The sequence below is a fragment of the Caretta caretta genome, chromosome 7 (assembly GCF_965140235.1).
Source record: "Caretta caretta isolate rCarCar2 chromosome 7, rCarCar1.hap1, whole genome shotgun sequence".
NCBI lineage: Eukaryota > Metazoa > Chordata > Testudines > Cheloniidae > Caretta > Caretta caretta.
In genome coordinates, this window is record NC_134212.1 from 33,997,026 (window position 1) to 34,012,958 (window position 15,933).

General features: G+C 62.7%; 1 protein-coding gene across 1 annotated transcript; it reads left to right on the forward strand.

Moving 5' to 3' along the window:
- The first annotated feature begins 9,192 nt into the window (after nucleotides 1-9,192).
- Nucleotides 9,193-15,876, forward strand: LOC142072706 (transcriptional-regulating factor 1-like). The gene is made up of 13 exons (XM_075130481.1): nucleotides 9,193-9,353; nucleotides 9,869-10,382; nucleotides 10,868-10,962; nucleotides 11,181-11,336; nucleotides 11,722-11,878; nucleotides 12,207-12,243; nucleotides 12,486-12,628; nucleotides 13,072-13,175; nucleotides 13,320-13,395; nucleotides 13,956-14,044; nucleotides 14,936-15,067; nucleotides 15,218-15,288; nucleotides 15,461-15,876. Exons 2-13 carry the CDS (start codon nucleotides 9,875-9,877, stop codon nucleotides 15,684-15,686), a joined length of 1,794 nt encoding a protein of 597 aa, XP_074986582.1. The 5' UTR covers nucleotides 9,193-9,353; nucleotides 9,869-9,874; the 3' UTR covers nucleotides 15,687-15,876.
- The last annotated feature ends 57 nt before the right edge of the window (nucleotides 15,877-15,933 follow it).

A 15,933-nucleotide genomic window follows, 5' to 3' on the forward strand; every position in this document is an offset into this window, starting at 1 on the left:
GTACTAAAACAGGCAAGTTCTTATAATAAAAACCGAATGGGGGGGCCCTTGAGCTGCTGAGGGCCCTAAGGAATTGCTTCAGCTGCTTACCCCTAGCACTGGTTGGGGGGCAGGGTCTGTGTGGAGGGTCTCTGCAGCCAGAATCTGGTGGGGCTGGGGGCAGGGTCCTGGCAGGGGGGCTCTGCAGCCAGTATCTGGAGCTGGCTGGTTTGTAGTCAGGCTGGGCAGGCAGCCCTGGGAGGTGGAAAATCCCGGGCTGGAGCAAGTGGCTCCTGTTTTCCTTGGCCCCCACAGCGCTGACGTTGCATTGCCAGGGCCTGGTTGCCAGGACACGCAGTCACCCAGCCTGGTCCAGGGGCCACGGGTTCCACTGGGTAGAAGAGTCAGTCAGCTACCCCCAGTGGGATCTGGGGCACTACACAGTCCCAGCCACCCCCAGGGCCCAGGATCCATGACCCGGGGCACAAGTGCCAGAATTCAACCTCCAGCCCCACCCAGGGCACTAGTGGCAGGATTCACACCCCCAGTGGGATCTGCACCACAGGACACTAGCACCAGGGATTCACAATCCCAACCCCCCTCCCCCTCACACACACAACTGCGATCCACTAGCACCAGGATTCCCACCATTAGCTTCCTTCAGTGGGATCTGTGCCCCAGGGCAGTGACTCTCAACCTTTCCTACTGTCCCCCTTGCAGGACTTTGATTTGTCTTGCGTACCCCAAGTTTCACCTCACTTAAAAACTACTTGCTTTCACAATCAGACATAAAAATACAGAAGTGTCACAGGTCACTGTTACTTTCCCATTTTTACCATATAAGTATGGGGTATACCGCATTGGAATAAACTGATTGGATATAAATATTGTACTTACATTTAAGTGTGATACTTTAGTCTGTTTTTCACTTGCCAGCCTTGTCTGATGCCTGAGCCCCACCGCCCAGGGCTGAAGCATGGAACTTAGCTTTGCGGGGCCCCAAGCAATTGCCCTGCTTGTTATCCCCTAATGCCAGTCCTGCACTTGTTACCCCCTGAACCTGTCCTGTGGCCCTCCTGAGGGTCACCACCCCCAGGTAGAGAACACAGATCTAGATGAGTTGATGTACCCCCTGGACCTAGATGAGTTGATGTACCCCCAGGGGTTTGTGTACCCCTGGTTGAGAACCACTGCCCCAGGACACTAGCAACCCCCAGACCCTCCTACTGTGATCCATGCCCCAGGGCACTAGCAATAGGATTCACACCCCCAGATTCCCCCCCACACACCCCACTGGAATCCATGCCCCAGGGCACTAGTGCCAGGATTCTGGCATCTGCACCCCAGGGCACTAATGTCAGGATTCACACTCCCATCACCCAACCCAGCACAATGTGGTGAGAGGGGACAGAGACACCCCTCCCCCAGGGCTGCAATGGTACCTGGCTTCTATTTCAGTGTGTCTAGCTCCCCTGTATGGCACGAGGCAGGCATCGCACTGCAGCCCTCACACCCTGACATCCTGGGGGTCCCAGGGAGACTGGCCAGAACAGGGCTGGGTGCCAGGCTGAGCTGGACAGACAGGCCCCTGGTTCCAGGCATGGGACAGAACTGGGCATGGGTGCTCGGGACAGCACTGCCCACCCACACCATAGTACATGTGACCCTGGCTCCTGGCCCAGGGGTGCCTAACTTCTGACACACACAGCTTGTGGAGGGAGGGGAAATCTCATACTGGGGAGAGATGGGAGAGCTGAGTGTGTGTGACATGGGTCTATATGGGGGGGTTAAATGGGCACCTGTGTGTTTGTGATATGAAGGGAGATGTGGGGTCTGTGTGTATTATATGGAGGAGATGAGGGGTCTGGGTATGTGATGTGGGGGAGATGGGAGAGATGGGTGTATGATGAGGAGACGGGTCTGTGTGTGTGATTTGGGGGGAGATGGGGGTCTGTGTGTGTGATGTGGGGGAGTAAAGGGGTCTGTGTGTGTGATGAAGGAGAGATGGGGGGTCTGTGTGTGAGGTGGGGAGAGATTGGGGTCTGTGTGTGTGATATGAGGGAGATGGGGGGCTCTGTATGTGTGATGAGGGGGAGATGAGGGGTCTGTGTGTGATCTGGGGGGAGATGTGGGGTCTGTGTGTGATGTGGGGGAGATGAGGGGTCTGTGTGTGTGATGAGGCAGAGATGGGGGGTCTGTGTGTGATATGCAGGGAGATGGGGGCATCTGTTTGTGTGATGAGGGCGAGATTGGGGGTCTGTGTGTGTGATGTGGGAGATGGGGGTCTGTGTGATATGAGGGAGATGGGGGGTCTGTGTGTGTGATGTGTAGGAAGGTGGGGGAGGGGTTTGTGTGTGTAATATGGGGGAGATCGTGGATCTGCGTGTGGTGATGAACAGGGAGTCGAGGGGTGGGAGTGGGAAATGGGGGCGGTGTCTGTGATTTGGGCCCGGAAGGCCCAGAGCCCACGATCTCACCTGGGCCCAACATCCCATTCCCCCAGCCCCGCTCTCCCTCTGAGTCAGGGCAAATTTCCCCCAGCAGGCCCCAAACCATGCTATGGGTCCCGTGGGTGGCTGCTCCCGCTGCGGCTGCTCCCACTTCCTGCCCCCCCCAACCAGTGTCACCGTCAGGACCAGGCTCTCTCCGACAGGGGTGATTCAACTGGAAACCCAGCGCCCTGCCGAGCTAGTCAGAGTGTGCCTGCCGGGTAGATGGGGGTGGAAGCAGGGCTGGGAGCAGGAGAAGAGGATCGGGGTTAGGTGGGGTGTGGCAGGGCCCTGATCCTACCGTCAGACCCTTCCTCACCCACCAGGCCAGTCCTGCATCCCAGGTTCCTGACCTGGGCCTCCTTCCCCTCACCTGGGGAGCTAGCCCCGCACCCCCTTAAAGGCCCAGCTCACCCTGTGAGGTGGGAGAGATGGGGATAGGCACAGGATCAGGACTGGGGGAGGGGGTGGATTGGTGCAGGATGGAGGTTTGCTGATGGGGAGTGGGGCAGGCATCTCTAGCAGAGCCCCAGGCAGGCACTGGGAGGTGGGGAGAGGCTGCGGCTGCACTGTAAGCTGTGGTTACTGTACAGGAAGCCGGGACGCCCCATGATGTAGGTCAGAGCCACAGCACTGGTACATGAAGGGTTAACTCTCCCAGACCAAGGGGATGCTCAGTGTGAGACTGGGAGCCCCTGCTGCCCCCCCATGCAGCCCCTACAACCTCCCAGCCAGGATCGGGGATGGGGCCCTGCTGTAGACAGTGGAGAATCCAGCAGCCTCATTTCAAACGTGTGTGTGAGATGCTGCCCTGCCAGTGCCCCTTAGTCCTGACCCGCAGCCCCTGCTAGCCCAGCCCTGGGCTCCCCACTCAGCTCTGCCAGTGCCCCTTAGTCCCAACCAGCAGCCTGGGAGGGGGAGCTGCCCCTGGACTGGGTGAGATGGAGATTTCAGAAATGGCCCACCTCTCACGATAAGTTCACAGTGATCCCGGGGAGTGGGGTGGTGTCCTGATGTGCCTCTGATGTACTGAGCCCCATAAGGAACCCAGCCTAGGATCCCCGCCTGCTCCCTAGGGAGCCAGAGACATGACTGCTCCCTGCACAGTGGGGACCGACAGGGCCCCGAACTGGTGCTGAGGGAGGTGCGGTCAGAGGAAAGCTGTCGTCTGGGCCACGCTGTAATAATGGCGCCCACACACCCCGGTTTCAAAATGAATTGAGGCCGTCAGTCCCAGGGCCGTATACCCACAACAAAGAGCGACGCTGGACCCGATTCATCCTGAAAGTGAAACTCCCCACGGGCTTCGCGGGAGCCGCCCCCCAACTGATCGACTGGAATTCACTGTGTGGCTGGGAGACATTGCTGTAATTTATCTCTGACTGACTGAGATCAGGGCCAGGCGCTGCACAGACCCCGAGGGAGATCAGGGCCCCCATGACATCAGTGCTGCCTGGGACACGAGTGAGATCAGGGACCCTGTCACACCTGGCTCTGTACAGACTCCGAGTGAGATCAGGGCCCCCATCGCATCAGGTGCTGCACAGTCCCCAGCTGAGATCAGGGCCCCCATCGCATCAGGTGCTGCACAGACCCTGGTTGAGATCAGGGCCCCCATCGCAACAGGTGCTGCACAGACCCTGGCTGAGATGGGAGCCCCCATCATGAGGGGAGCTCACACCCAGTCTCAGCCCCAGAGTGCTCACAATTTAAACAGTCCCATCCTTGAGCCCCCTGCTCCCTCCAAGGCCGCCCCGCTCTGGGGGCAAATCTGAGCCCCCCACTGCTCCCCCAGTGGAAGGTGTGAACCCAGCTGGCGCTGAGCCGGATCCTGCACAGTCATAGCGCGAGGGCCCAGCCCCACTCGCACCTCATTGGGTGGCAGCCTCCCTGCTCAAGTGAGGCCAGGGCTCCCACACAGCCACTCGGCCGGGACCACGGCGCACAGGCGGCACTGCAGGTAGGGTCCTGACAGCGGGAGGGGGCAGGACTCTGGGTTTGGACCCCTGCAGGGCACATCTCCCTGGGGCTGGGTTGTCTGTCCAGAGTTCCTGGGCATGGGGCTCTGGGGCTGGCGTCTGCGCTGGGGTCTGCACAGAGGCCCTGGGGTGGGGATCCTCCCTTCCTGGCACACGGGGCTTCATCAGGAAAAGAGCCTGCCAGGGAAGTGGGGAGCCTGCTGTCTCTGCCTCCCTTTCCCACTTGCAGGCCCAGGCATTCTCAGCAGGGGGAGCTTTAAGATGAGGGACCCCCCCCTCCACTGCACCCCAAGCTTATGGGCAAGCTCACCCCCCTGGAGCCGCTGTCCTGCTGCAGGGAAAGTTGGGGAGGTAGGAGGAGGGCTGAAGAGTGGGACCAGAGAGGGACAGGGCATGGGGTGGGGGGTGAGGAGTGGGACCGAAGAGGGACAGGGAGCAGGGTGAAGGGTGAGGAGTGGGACTGGGGGGGGGCAGGGCGTGGGGTGGGGGTGAGGAGTGGGACTGGAAGCAGGGTGAAGGGTGAGGAGTGGGACTCGGAGGGGGGAGCGGAGTGAAGGGTGAGGAGGGAGACAGGGTGTGGGGTGAGGAGTGGGACCGGAGAGGGACAGGGAGTGGGGTGAAGGGTGAGGTGTGGGAGTTGTTGGGGACGGGGAGTGGGGTGCGTGATGTGGAGTGGGACTGGAGGGACAGGGAGGAGGGTGGGGATCAGCTCAAGGAGGCATCGGCCAGGGGATGTTTCACACAGAGAGGCCTAGCCTTCCTAGCAGGTGTTGGACCCTGGGGTTCAGGGTGCTGGGGCAGGTCCCCCTCTGTGGGGGAGGTGCTGGGAGAGAAATGACCTTGGGCCCAAGGGCAGCAAGCAGGGGACGGGGAGCATCCAGCCCCACCCAGGGTAGGGCTAAGCTGGCAGCTGGGGTTGGGGCTGTGCCCAGCCCCCGCAAGACCCCCAGATCTCTGTAAGTTCATTGCTGTGTTTGCTGGGCTGGGTCAGTTCTCAGGCTCGGGCCCTGGGTGAGTTCTCTGCACTGGCCCCAGCTGCTGTGGGTACCATGGTGGGGCGGGAGGGTGCCCTGCTCTGCTGATGCCTCTTTCCCCTTGGGCTGGTCTCCCACCATCCAGAGCCTCTGCCCATGGCTGCCCCCGGTGCCTGGCCCCCCCGTCCTGCAGCCACCTGGTAAGGGGAGGGGGTATTGGACCAAGCCATGAGCCTTAGCTGCTCAACATGGCCTTTTCCTGGAGTGCGGGGTTCAGGCACTCAAGGGGCAGGGTGAGGCCTCAAGGGATCAGGATTTGGGTGAGGGGCTTACCGGTCAGGAGTCAGCTTAGGGTCAGGGTTTACAGTCACAGGGGTGGCGGACGGCGAGGGAGCTGGCTCCAGCCTGCACCCTTGCCCCAGACTCTAGGCCCAGCTGCCCCACCCAGCCGGGTTCCTCACCCTCAGTTGCAGTCATTGGGAGTCCCGCACTCCCAGGGCCCCAGGCACTGCTGGCTGGCTGGCTCCCTCAGGGCTGGGGGTCCCCATCGGGGCCAGGCTCTGCCCAGACACAGCGAGGGTACCTCCAACCCCAATTGCCTAGCAGGGAGCTCTCACCAGGAGCCAGGGTCCAGGGGAGCCAGGGGAGCAGGGCACCAGGGGTGGGGCACTCTCCCAACAGCTTCAACAGATGGGGCCTCTGGGGCTCTCTGCCCCTTGCCTGGTGCGCTGGCAGTATCTGATCTCTCCCAAGAGCTTATCACCCCAGTGTCCTGGCCCCATGGCCAACAGGAGGTGTTGAGTCCCAGGGCAGCACCAGCTCAGGGGTAAGGGTCAAATGGAGACACAGAAACCCCTTTCAGCTGGGGGCAGAGCAACCTGCCATGGCCCAGGGCATCTCGGGCATTCCGCCGACCTGTCCTGTCCCCATCACCTGTCCCCCTGCCCAGGGACCCCGACATCACCCGAGCTGGGCCAGCTGCAAGCGACCAGCACAGAGAGTCCCCCCCCCCCCCCCCACACCAGCAGCACAAGGAGGAGCAGGGGACATCCCTGGATTCCAGCCTCCCCACCGCAGCAGAAAACAAACTCTTATCCAGACAGGGCCCCGGATCCCCAAGCCCAGCTCTCATTTGCCCCCTGTATCCTTGGCTGCTGCCCCGAGGGATCGCCCCATGCATAGGGCTTTCCCTTGCAGCAGGCACTCAGTGTTGGAGTCCCCCACCCCCCCCCACTATCGGGACCCCACTCTGCAGGGGACAGAGGGCTCAGACCCATGTACCCCCAAGAGTCCCAACCGCACCTTGACCAGCTCAGGCACTTAGGAGCTGGAGGTCCTGGTGCCTAGCAGGAGTCTGAGCCCCATGGAAATTGGCCCCAGAACTAGGCAGCTCAGTGGGGACCACGGTCCAGGCCCTGGCCACCTGATCTGTGCTCTCTGCAACTCACCGCATGCATGAAGGGCTGGAGAAACAGCTAGGGGGGAGCTTTTGTTCCATTTGGCCCCGCTGGGCCTGACCTAGATCACCCCCAAGGGCAGAGCAGGACCAGCCAGATGTGTGTCGGGGGGGCTGGGGCTGCAGCGACCCCCCTGGCCCAGGGGGCAGTGAGCTGGGGAGGGCGGGCAGGACAGCTCAAAGATGTTACCAAGCCGATGAAGTGCGAGGCACAGCTGAAACCCCAGGGCTGTGTTGGGAGTACAGCCCCCGCCCAGATGGGGTCCCATGCGCCGTGTAGGTCCCTGTGTCCCTGCCCTGCGTGATGGCTCCATGACACAGGGGTGTGTGGATGTCTCTGTCTTTCCAGGGGTGGAGGCAGCTTCTCCCCTTTGCCTTTGTGTCAGGGTCCAGATGTTGGGGGAATCTCTCCCCCGCACTCCCTGCAGTCTCTGTCTGTCCCGCCAGCTGCTCTGCCCCAGACTCTGACCTGGCTCCCAGCTCCCCTGCATGGGCACAATGCTGGATGGGGGGGCATTAGATTGGGTAGGGATCCAGGTGCTCAATCTGTGTAATTGAACAAAAAGATTAAAGTGACCTAAGAACCACACTGGGAACAGACCTGGGGTAACAGCCTTGCAGATGAAGGCCTAACCCGAGAAGTAGCTAGACAAATTCAGAGTGGAAATACGGTGTAAATGTTCCCAGCTAGGGGGACAGCCCGTTAGATAGGGGAAGTTGCCATTGCTGGATGGTTTTCCATCTCCAGGGGCTGTTTTTCTAGCAGATCTGCCCAAGTGCCGCCAGGAATTCATGCAGGGAGATTCTCTGGATTGTGTCACACAGGAGGTTAGACTAGATGAGCTTTGTGGTCCCCTCTGGCTCTAGAACCAAGGACTCTGTGGGCTTGGCAGGCCCGGGGAGTGCTGGGTCTAGCTCAGAGCCGACTCTGTCTCCAGTGAATATCACGGCTGAGGCAGGGCAGTGGGGGGGCTCGCAGGGACCAGGGCAGCTTGGGTGTGGCAGATTCTCCCAGGGGATTCATGTCACACAAGACAGATTGCAGTGATGGGCACATGGCTCCTGCCTCGTAACTGCTAAATTTCCCGGCACTGGGGGCTGGGGTGACTCCAGCTTTGCAGCCCAAGTTCTGCCTACTGCAGACTCTCCATGCAGGGAGACCCCCCCCCCCCCCGTCAGGGTGGGCTTACATGTTTAGAACTCACCCTGGTCCCAGCCCTTCCCAAAAAGGAACCAAGCGCCCAGGGCATGAGCACAGGAGCCTGTGGCTCTAATTGCTCCGGGGCGGTGACGGGGCAGGAGGAGCCTGGCGCCACAGGCTCGGGGTGCCAGAGTTCCCAGCCCCGTTATCCTGCCCAGGTCACCATCCACAGGGGTCACCAGGGCCGGGGGCTCAGTGACACCCCCTCACACTCATACCCAGAACTGCGTCTGGGGCCATGACGCCAATGAGCCAGGCGTGGCAGAGCTGGGGTCAAGGTCAGAGCTCAGCTCAAGGTCAGGGCTAAGGTTTCTCTGTCTGGTACCTTCTGGGCCCCCATCCCCTGTGTTGTCTGCCAGGGGTCTCTGGTGCTGGGTCTCTGTGTGTTATGCTGGAGGGGGAGGGCCGGGCCACCCAGGGGGAGGGGGGAAGTGGGGCAATTTGCCCCAGGCCCCCAAGAGAGTTTTTGGCGGCACTTCAGCGGCGGGGGGGTCCTTCTGCTCCATGTCTTTGGTGAAGTGCCTCGAAGACACTGAGTGGAAGGACCCCCGCTGCCGAAAACCCCTGACCCCCTGAATCCTCTGGGCGGCCCCGGGGGAGGGGGCCCTGGCAATCTCAGGTGCCCTGTGGGACCTTGCCCTACAGTGTTATCACTTGTTCTGGAGCAGGGCGGGGAGATGTGGGGCAAGCGGGGTGCCACCCTCCCCCGAGTTGTGGGGTTGCGCTGGAGGGAGGGGAGTCGTGCCCAGTTCTGTAGCCCTGCTGAGTTCCCCTTGCCTTCCCTCCTCTGCATGGAGCTTCTCCCGCAAGACACAGGGAAGGGAGAACCCTTTTGGCCCACAGACAAGACTGGCAGCCAGGACTCCTGGGTTCATCCCTGACTGGAAGGGGACTGGGGTCTAGTGGTTAGAGCAGGGGTGCTGGGAGCCAGGACTCCTGGGTTCTATTCCTGTCCAACTGCATGAGCTGGTGGGCAGATCCCTTCTCCACCCTGCGATGTGTGATGCCCTGCATGCGTTTGTCTGTGTCTGCCCCCCCAGCCCTCCTCCCCCTGCTCTCACACAGGATATTGGGCTGGGAAGGCGCGCGGCGAAGGCACCTGTTTTCCGTTTGTTCGTTCGCTCGCGCTGGGAGATAAGCAGGCGTCGGAGCCGCCGCACTGACAGGAAGCGGGAGGGGGGGTCTCTGCGGGACCAGCACGATGTGCCACAACGCTGCACTGAGCCCTCTGCAAACAGCCAGGGACCCGGGCGGGCCTCAGCCGAGAGTCTGTGGGTACTGTGGGGGGAGGGGGAAGCCTGGACTCGGGTTCTATCCCTGTCGCCAGGAGTGACTGGGGTCTAATGATTAGAATGGAGCGGGGGGACTTACTGGGAGCCTGGACTCCTGGGTTCCATCCCCAGCTCTAGGAGGGGAGTGGGGCTAGTGGGTTAGAGCGGGAGGGGCTGGACAGATCATTGGAATGGAAACACAAGACCAGGATTTGATTCCCGGCTCAGCTATTGGCTGGCTGGGTGACCCTGGGCAAGGCAATTCACTCCTCTTTGCCTCAGTTTCCCCCTCTGCAAAATGGGGACAATGACGGCTGGGTTCTCTTCCCAGCTCTGGGAGAGCAGTGGGTTAAAGCAGGAGGGTTGGAAGCCAGGACTCCTGGGTTCTATTCACAGCTCCAGAAGAGCTGTGTGTCCAGCTGGCTAAAGCAGGGTGGGGGGCTCAGAGTCAGGACCCCTTTGCTTAGAACTTGATCTGTGGGGGTGTGCTGCCCCCTCATTTCTCTGGGTCTCTTTCAGCTCCGTATGGGACTCAACGCCACAGGGATGGAGCCTGAGATGAGCACCTCTGGCCCCTTCTATTCCCCCTGCAGCATGGAGGCCGGGGACCCTATCAGCACGCAGGGGACGTATGCTGCCCTGGGCCCTGGGCTCTGGCCCCAGAAGATCGAGCCAGCCAACCGCAGGCTGGACCCCTTTGCCCAAGCCTTCCCCAACCCGCCTTTCGGGAAGCCATGGGTGCTGGGGACTCAGGCATCCAGGAGCCAGGGCTTCAGCTTGCAGGAGATAATGGCCCAGCCACCCCCTATTGCCCCACAGGAGGGATACCCCCCTGCCAGCCCCCTGCTGCTGCAACTCCCTGGAGGCCAGCTGGAGGGGTCAGGGCCTCCTCTGTCCTACTGCAGCCTCCCAGTGAGGCAGGGGCAGGGCGGAGGTGGGTACGGGCAGCAGCGCAAGGAGCCCCTGCTTCCGTGCCTATACCAGGAAAACCAGCCTGCTAGCTACAGCCCCCCAGAGGGCTACCCGGGACCCGGTGAGTGACGGGGGGCGGGGAAGCGGAGTGGCTACGGGTGCCCTCAGGGGATGGTGGGGCAAAGATGGGGGAGGCCAGCTGAGGGGGACTCCAGTTTTGGGGAGGTTATGGGACTAGGAGATGCTCTCCGGGGCTGTGGTGGGGGGAAGAGACAACTTGGGGGGCAGTGGGGGGCATGGAGGGAGGATTCCAACTTGGAGAGTTATGGGGTTGGGAGGCACCACTGGGATGTGTGGGTCCAGGAGGATGCAGGGGTATGGACACAGGCCGATACGTGCCTGTGGGGACTGGAAAGGGGACACCTGGTTCAGTGTGGGTTATGGGGCAGAAGGGGGAACTCATCTCAGGGGAATTATGGGGCCACCCCTGAGGTTTACGGGATATACGATGGAGCGCCCCCAGCTTTGGTGGGAGGCTGCTGGGATGGGAGGGGGAAACCCTGTCTCTTAGCTCTCACAGCCTAACCTCCCCTCCCTGTGTGTCAGCTCCCCAGGGGCTCGCAGGCCCTGAGATGTATGCTGGGCTCCTGGGCCCCCCTGACTGGCCCCCTGATGCCGCCCCCAGCCTCTGCTGCTACCAGGTAGGTTGGCACGAGGAGGGTGGTGGGAAATGGGCCACCCAGTCCCAGGACTATGCTGCCGAGGAGGGGAGGGGGTGGGGAGATTCCCCCAAGACTAACGGCAAGGGCAGTGGAGTCTACTGGTTAGAGCGGGGCTGGTGCTGAGAGCCAGGACTCCAGAGGTTCTCTCCCTGGCTGTGGGTTCAGACTCCCTGCACTGAGCCTGTCATCCCCTGCAGGACACTGAGTGCTACTGCAAGGGGCTGGAGTTTCGCCCTGCTGGTTTTGCCCCATGGCTGGGGGTCTCCCCTCGGGAGCCAGAGTCAGAGGTCGCTGCTGCCAGGCTGGGGCATGAGCAGAGCCCCCCAATGGCAGGCCACACTGCCACGCCCCAGGTGAGAGTGGGACCCTGGGGGAGTGGGGGCTGCCTCCTTGGGTGGGGCATGGGTGGGGCAATGAAGTCAGGGGAGGCCCCCCCCACTCCCAAGTCCCCATCACAGCTCACAACCTTGCATCCAGCTGGGCTCCTGATCACCCATTGGACGGGAGGGCAGGGGACACTGGGGAGGGGGATAGCCAGGGAAGGAGGGGTTGGGAGGATGTCTTGGTGGTTAGCTGGGTGTTTCCCAGCACGGGGGCGGAGGAAAGGGGGAGTTGTTAGAGTCCTGCCCCCCCCAGACCCAGCAGGGGTGTCGGCACTGGGGAGGCCACAATGCCGTTCCTCTCACTGCCCCCCCATGGGCTAGGCCCCTGCAGTCTCTGACCCCTTCTCCTCCCCAGGTTTCTGGGAGCTCCTTGGCCTCCAGTTATCGGGGCACTCCTTATTGGAGCCGGATGCACCGGGCCAGGGACCCCCCGCACTACACACCAACCCCCATGCTCAACCCGCTGCGCCGAGGCACGGGGCTGTTTGCTGAGCTGGGAGCCTCGCTGGGCGGTAAGTGCCCACCACCTTCCAATGCAGGCTGGGGGGCTTGATTGGTCGCTTGGGAACCAGGACTCCTGGGTTCTCCCAGATGCGGCCGAGTGTGGCCAAGGGGCAGGGGGTGCAAGGGAGGGTCTCTCCCTCCACTGAACCACGTGGGCTGGGTCCCTGGTTGTGGTGGTGGTGGTGGGGAGTCCATGAAGGTTTGTCGGGTGGGTACAGAGCCATATGGGGGGTTCTGCAGGGCCCTAGGAGATGGGCAGGGCGTTGGGAGTTCAGGGCAGGTTGGGGGACTGTGTCTGTGCCAGGGGCCTTCACAGCTGGACTCTCCCCTCCACAGGTGGCAGCCCCGACCCCCTCCAGTGCCTGGACACCCCGTAAGTCCTGTCTTTTGGGGTGGAGGGAGACTAGGCTACAGCCCCCGGGGCAGGTGTGGCAAAGGGGATGGGCCCCAGGGTGGGACTTTTGATCCAGGGATCTCCTGGTGGAGGGAGGAATCCCCAGGCTGGGGGTGGCTGGGGAGTGTAAGTGGGGGGGAAATGGCTGTTCTGGGAGGGGCAGTAGTAGGGCGGGCACGTGCCTGTGGTTGAGGCCCCCTCACCTGCCCCTTCCCCTGCAGACAGATAAATGTGGGCCCCGCATTCCAGCCGGCATTGCCAGTGCTGCGGGACCCACACCTTGCCCGGCTGGACCCCCCGCAGGCTGATCTGGCCTGGAGGCCCTGGCCAGGGCTGGAGCAAGATGCAGAGACCCAGCGCCAAGGTGAGAGGTAGCACTGGGGATTATCAGGGGGAGGAGCTGGGACACTCACAGGCTGGGGCAGGGAGAGGTGGGGGAGGCCCATATGTCCCTTACAGTGTGGGGAGGGGAGAAGCAGTGGCTCCTCTGGGGCTCAGTCTGCATGGTCCAGCCAGTCCCCAGCCTCTTGGGGGGAGTAGGCCATTTGTGATGGGGACACTCACCGCCCCACCAGCCCAGGGGCAGGGAGCTCTGTGGGTGAAGCAGAGGGTATACTGAGGGGTCCCATGAGCTGGGGGAAGGGTTCCAGGGCCCATCTGATGGCTGCTCTCTGGGTGCAGTGCAGGGAGTGGAGGGGTCCATGGGGTGGGGGTTCCCAGGGCCCATCAGGTTGCTGCTGTCTGGGTGCAGTGAGGGGGGTGGAGGGGTCCCACTGGGCCTAGCTGATGGCTGCTCTCTGGTTGCAGTGGAGACACTGCTGGACGTGGCTTGCTCCAGTGCCCTCCCTGGGGGTGGCACCAATCAGGAGCTGGCGCTGCACTGCCTGTGCCAGGCTGGCGGGAATGTCATGGTAAGAGAACCCCCCACCCCATGGCCTGGGCCTTGGTAAGTAGCAGTGTCTGACCCAAGGCCAGGATGGTTCTGGCAGGGGAGCCCCCTGGGGAGGGAAAGGGTCTAGGGTAGCTCCCCCGTCTCAGCTTTACTCCCCCTTCAGGTTGCCTTGGAGACTCTGTTGCTGCGAACCCCAGTGTGGCCCAAATGTCACCCTCTGGCCAGTTACCATTACACAGGTAAAGGGGGGAGAGGTGTGGGCAAGTGGCATGACCAGGGTAGCTAGAAGAGTCTGGGGGCCAGTGGGGGCAGTGCTGGGGAAAGAAAGGGAACAGGGGTAGCAGCTGCTGGACAGGATGGAAGGGGAGTGGGGGCAGGATTGGGAGCCGTGGCAGTGTGAGAGGGTAGGGCTGTGGGGGACAGGAGGTTGGGGGCAGGGCTGTAGGGGGTACGGCTGTGGGGGACAGGAGGCTGGTGTGGGGCTGTGAGGGGGCAGGGTGGAAGTGGAAAAATTTGTATAGTGGGGGTGCTGAGAGCCATTGAAGCAAACGCTAAACCCTGTATATGATGGAAACCACTTCAAGCCAGGGGGTGCAGCAGCACCCCCAGTTCCAGCCCCTGGGGCTGTGAGAAGCAGGGACGGGGGGGGGGCAGGAACATTGGGTGGGGCAGAGTCTATGAGCGGGGTGGGATGGGGCCAGGCTGTGGCGGGGAGGGGAGGGGAAGAAAGGAGGGTGTGGAAGAGCTATGAGGGGGGTGGGGCAGGACTCCCTGTCTCAGATCCCTCTCCCTCCCCCAGGCAGTGACATGTGGAGCACCCATGAGCGACGCCTCTTCTCCAAAGCCTTTGCCCTGCATAGGAAGGACTTTGCCCAGATTCAACGTGCGGTGAGAGCAGCACCAGCCCCCTTCCCCGCCTCACTTCCAACCAACTTCATAGTCCCAGCTTGGCGGGGGAAATGGACACCCGGCTACTCCTGCCCTGGCCTCTCCCAGCAGGGGGCGATGTAGGGAGCCGGACAGGAGTGCTGGCTGCAGGGGGGCGGACTCCTGGATACTCCAGGCCTGGCCTCTCCCAGCAGAGGGCACTGAAGGAGCCGGGTGGGAGCGCGGGCTGCAGGGGGAGGGACTCCTGAATACTCCAGGCCTGGCCTCTCCCAGCAGGAGGCGCTGTAGGAGCAGGGTGGGAGCACTGGCTGCAGGGGGAAGGACTCCTGGCTACCCCAGGCCTGGCCTCTCCCAGCAGGGGGCGCTGTAGGAGCAGGGTGGGAGCACTGGCTGCAGGGGGAAGGACTCCTGGCTACCCCAGGCCTGGCCTCTCCCAGCAGGGGGTGCTGTAGGAGCAGGGTGGGAGCACTGGCTGCAGGGGGAAGGACTCCTGGCTACTCCAGGCCTGGCCTCTCCCAGCAGGGGGCGCTGTAGGAGCAGGGGGGGAGCACTGGCTGCAGGGGGAAGGACTCCTGGCTACCCCAGGCCTGGCCTCTCCCAGCAGGGGGCGCTGTAGGAGCAGGGTGGGAGCACTGGCTGCAGGGGGAAGGACTCCTGGCTACCCCAGGCCTGGCCTCTCCCAGCAGGGGGCGCTGTAGGAGCAGGGTGGGAGCACTGGCTGCAGGGGGAAGGACTCCTGGCTACCCCAGGCCTGGCCTCTCCCAGCAGGGGGCGCTGTAGGAGCAGGGTGGGAGCACTGGCTGCAGGGGGAGGGACTCCTGGCTACCCCAGGCCTGGCCTCTCCCAGCAGGGCTGGGGATGCTGGCTGACCAAGTTCTCCCTGCTCCCCAGGTGCCCTCCAAGCGACTGGCCCAGTGCGTGGAGTTCTATTACCTACACAAGAGCCGGCTGCGGCGCAGTCACAAACGAAGTGGTGCCGGGTCAGAGACGGGCGCCATCGTGGGCAGGGCCGGCCCCGGGCAGGTATGTGAGACCTCAGGGACAGGGATGGGGGGAGCCCCTGCCCAGACAAGGAAGCAGCCATGTCTGTAGTCCCTTCTGGGTGGGGGGGGGAAGGAGGGGATGGGAGTCTGTGATGAGGTCCGTGATGTCCACCCTGTCTCTCTCTCTCAGCCCCCACCTACCCCGGAGCTGCCTCAGGACTCGCCCCCTGGCTCCAGCTTCCCCTGCAAACGTTGCGGCAAGTAAGTGTCTTTAACTCTTTGGGCTCCGCTCCCACCAGAGTGAGGGGGGCGGGGGGCAGGCTCCGAGTGGGAGTGTCCCCCAGGCCTCTTGCTTGCTGGGGGAGAAGCAGCTCAGAGGCTGAAGGGCCCCCGCCGATGACGCACTAACCCCTCCCCGCCATTCTGTCCCCAGGACATTCTACAAGATCAAGAGCCGAAACGCCCACATGAAGATCCATCGGCAGCAGGACGACTGGGGTGGGCAGGCGGGGATACTGGGACCTGGCGCTCTCCCTGCCCCTCATGCGGGGTGCCCCCCCTGGGCCAACACAGAGCCAGCCGAGCCTGTTGCTGAGGCCCTGGCCTGCCCTGGGCTGGGGCTGCTCTATGGGAGGGACATGGAGCAGCTCTTCATGTGATGGGGGGCAGAACCCCTCCCTTGGCCTGGCATGGAGAGCCCCACCCTCCAAGAGTTTGCCCCATTGGGGGCCAAGGGGCTGTGGTCTCCTCATGGGGAGCACAAGGTTACAGGAGCCCCGTGCCATAAGGGCAGGACCTGCCCCTGGGAGAGACTCCACCCAGGCTCAGCCTGGCCCCTGCACTGTCCTCTATGCCTGGGCAGCTCTGACCCTGCCTGCTGGGCATAACCACAGGGGCATGTGGGGC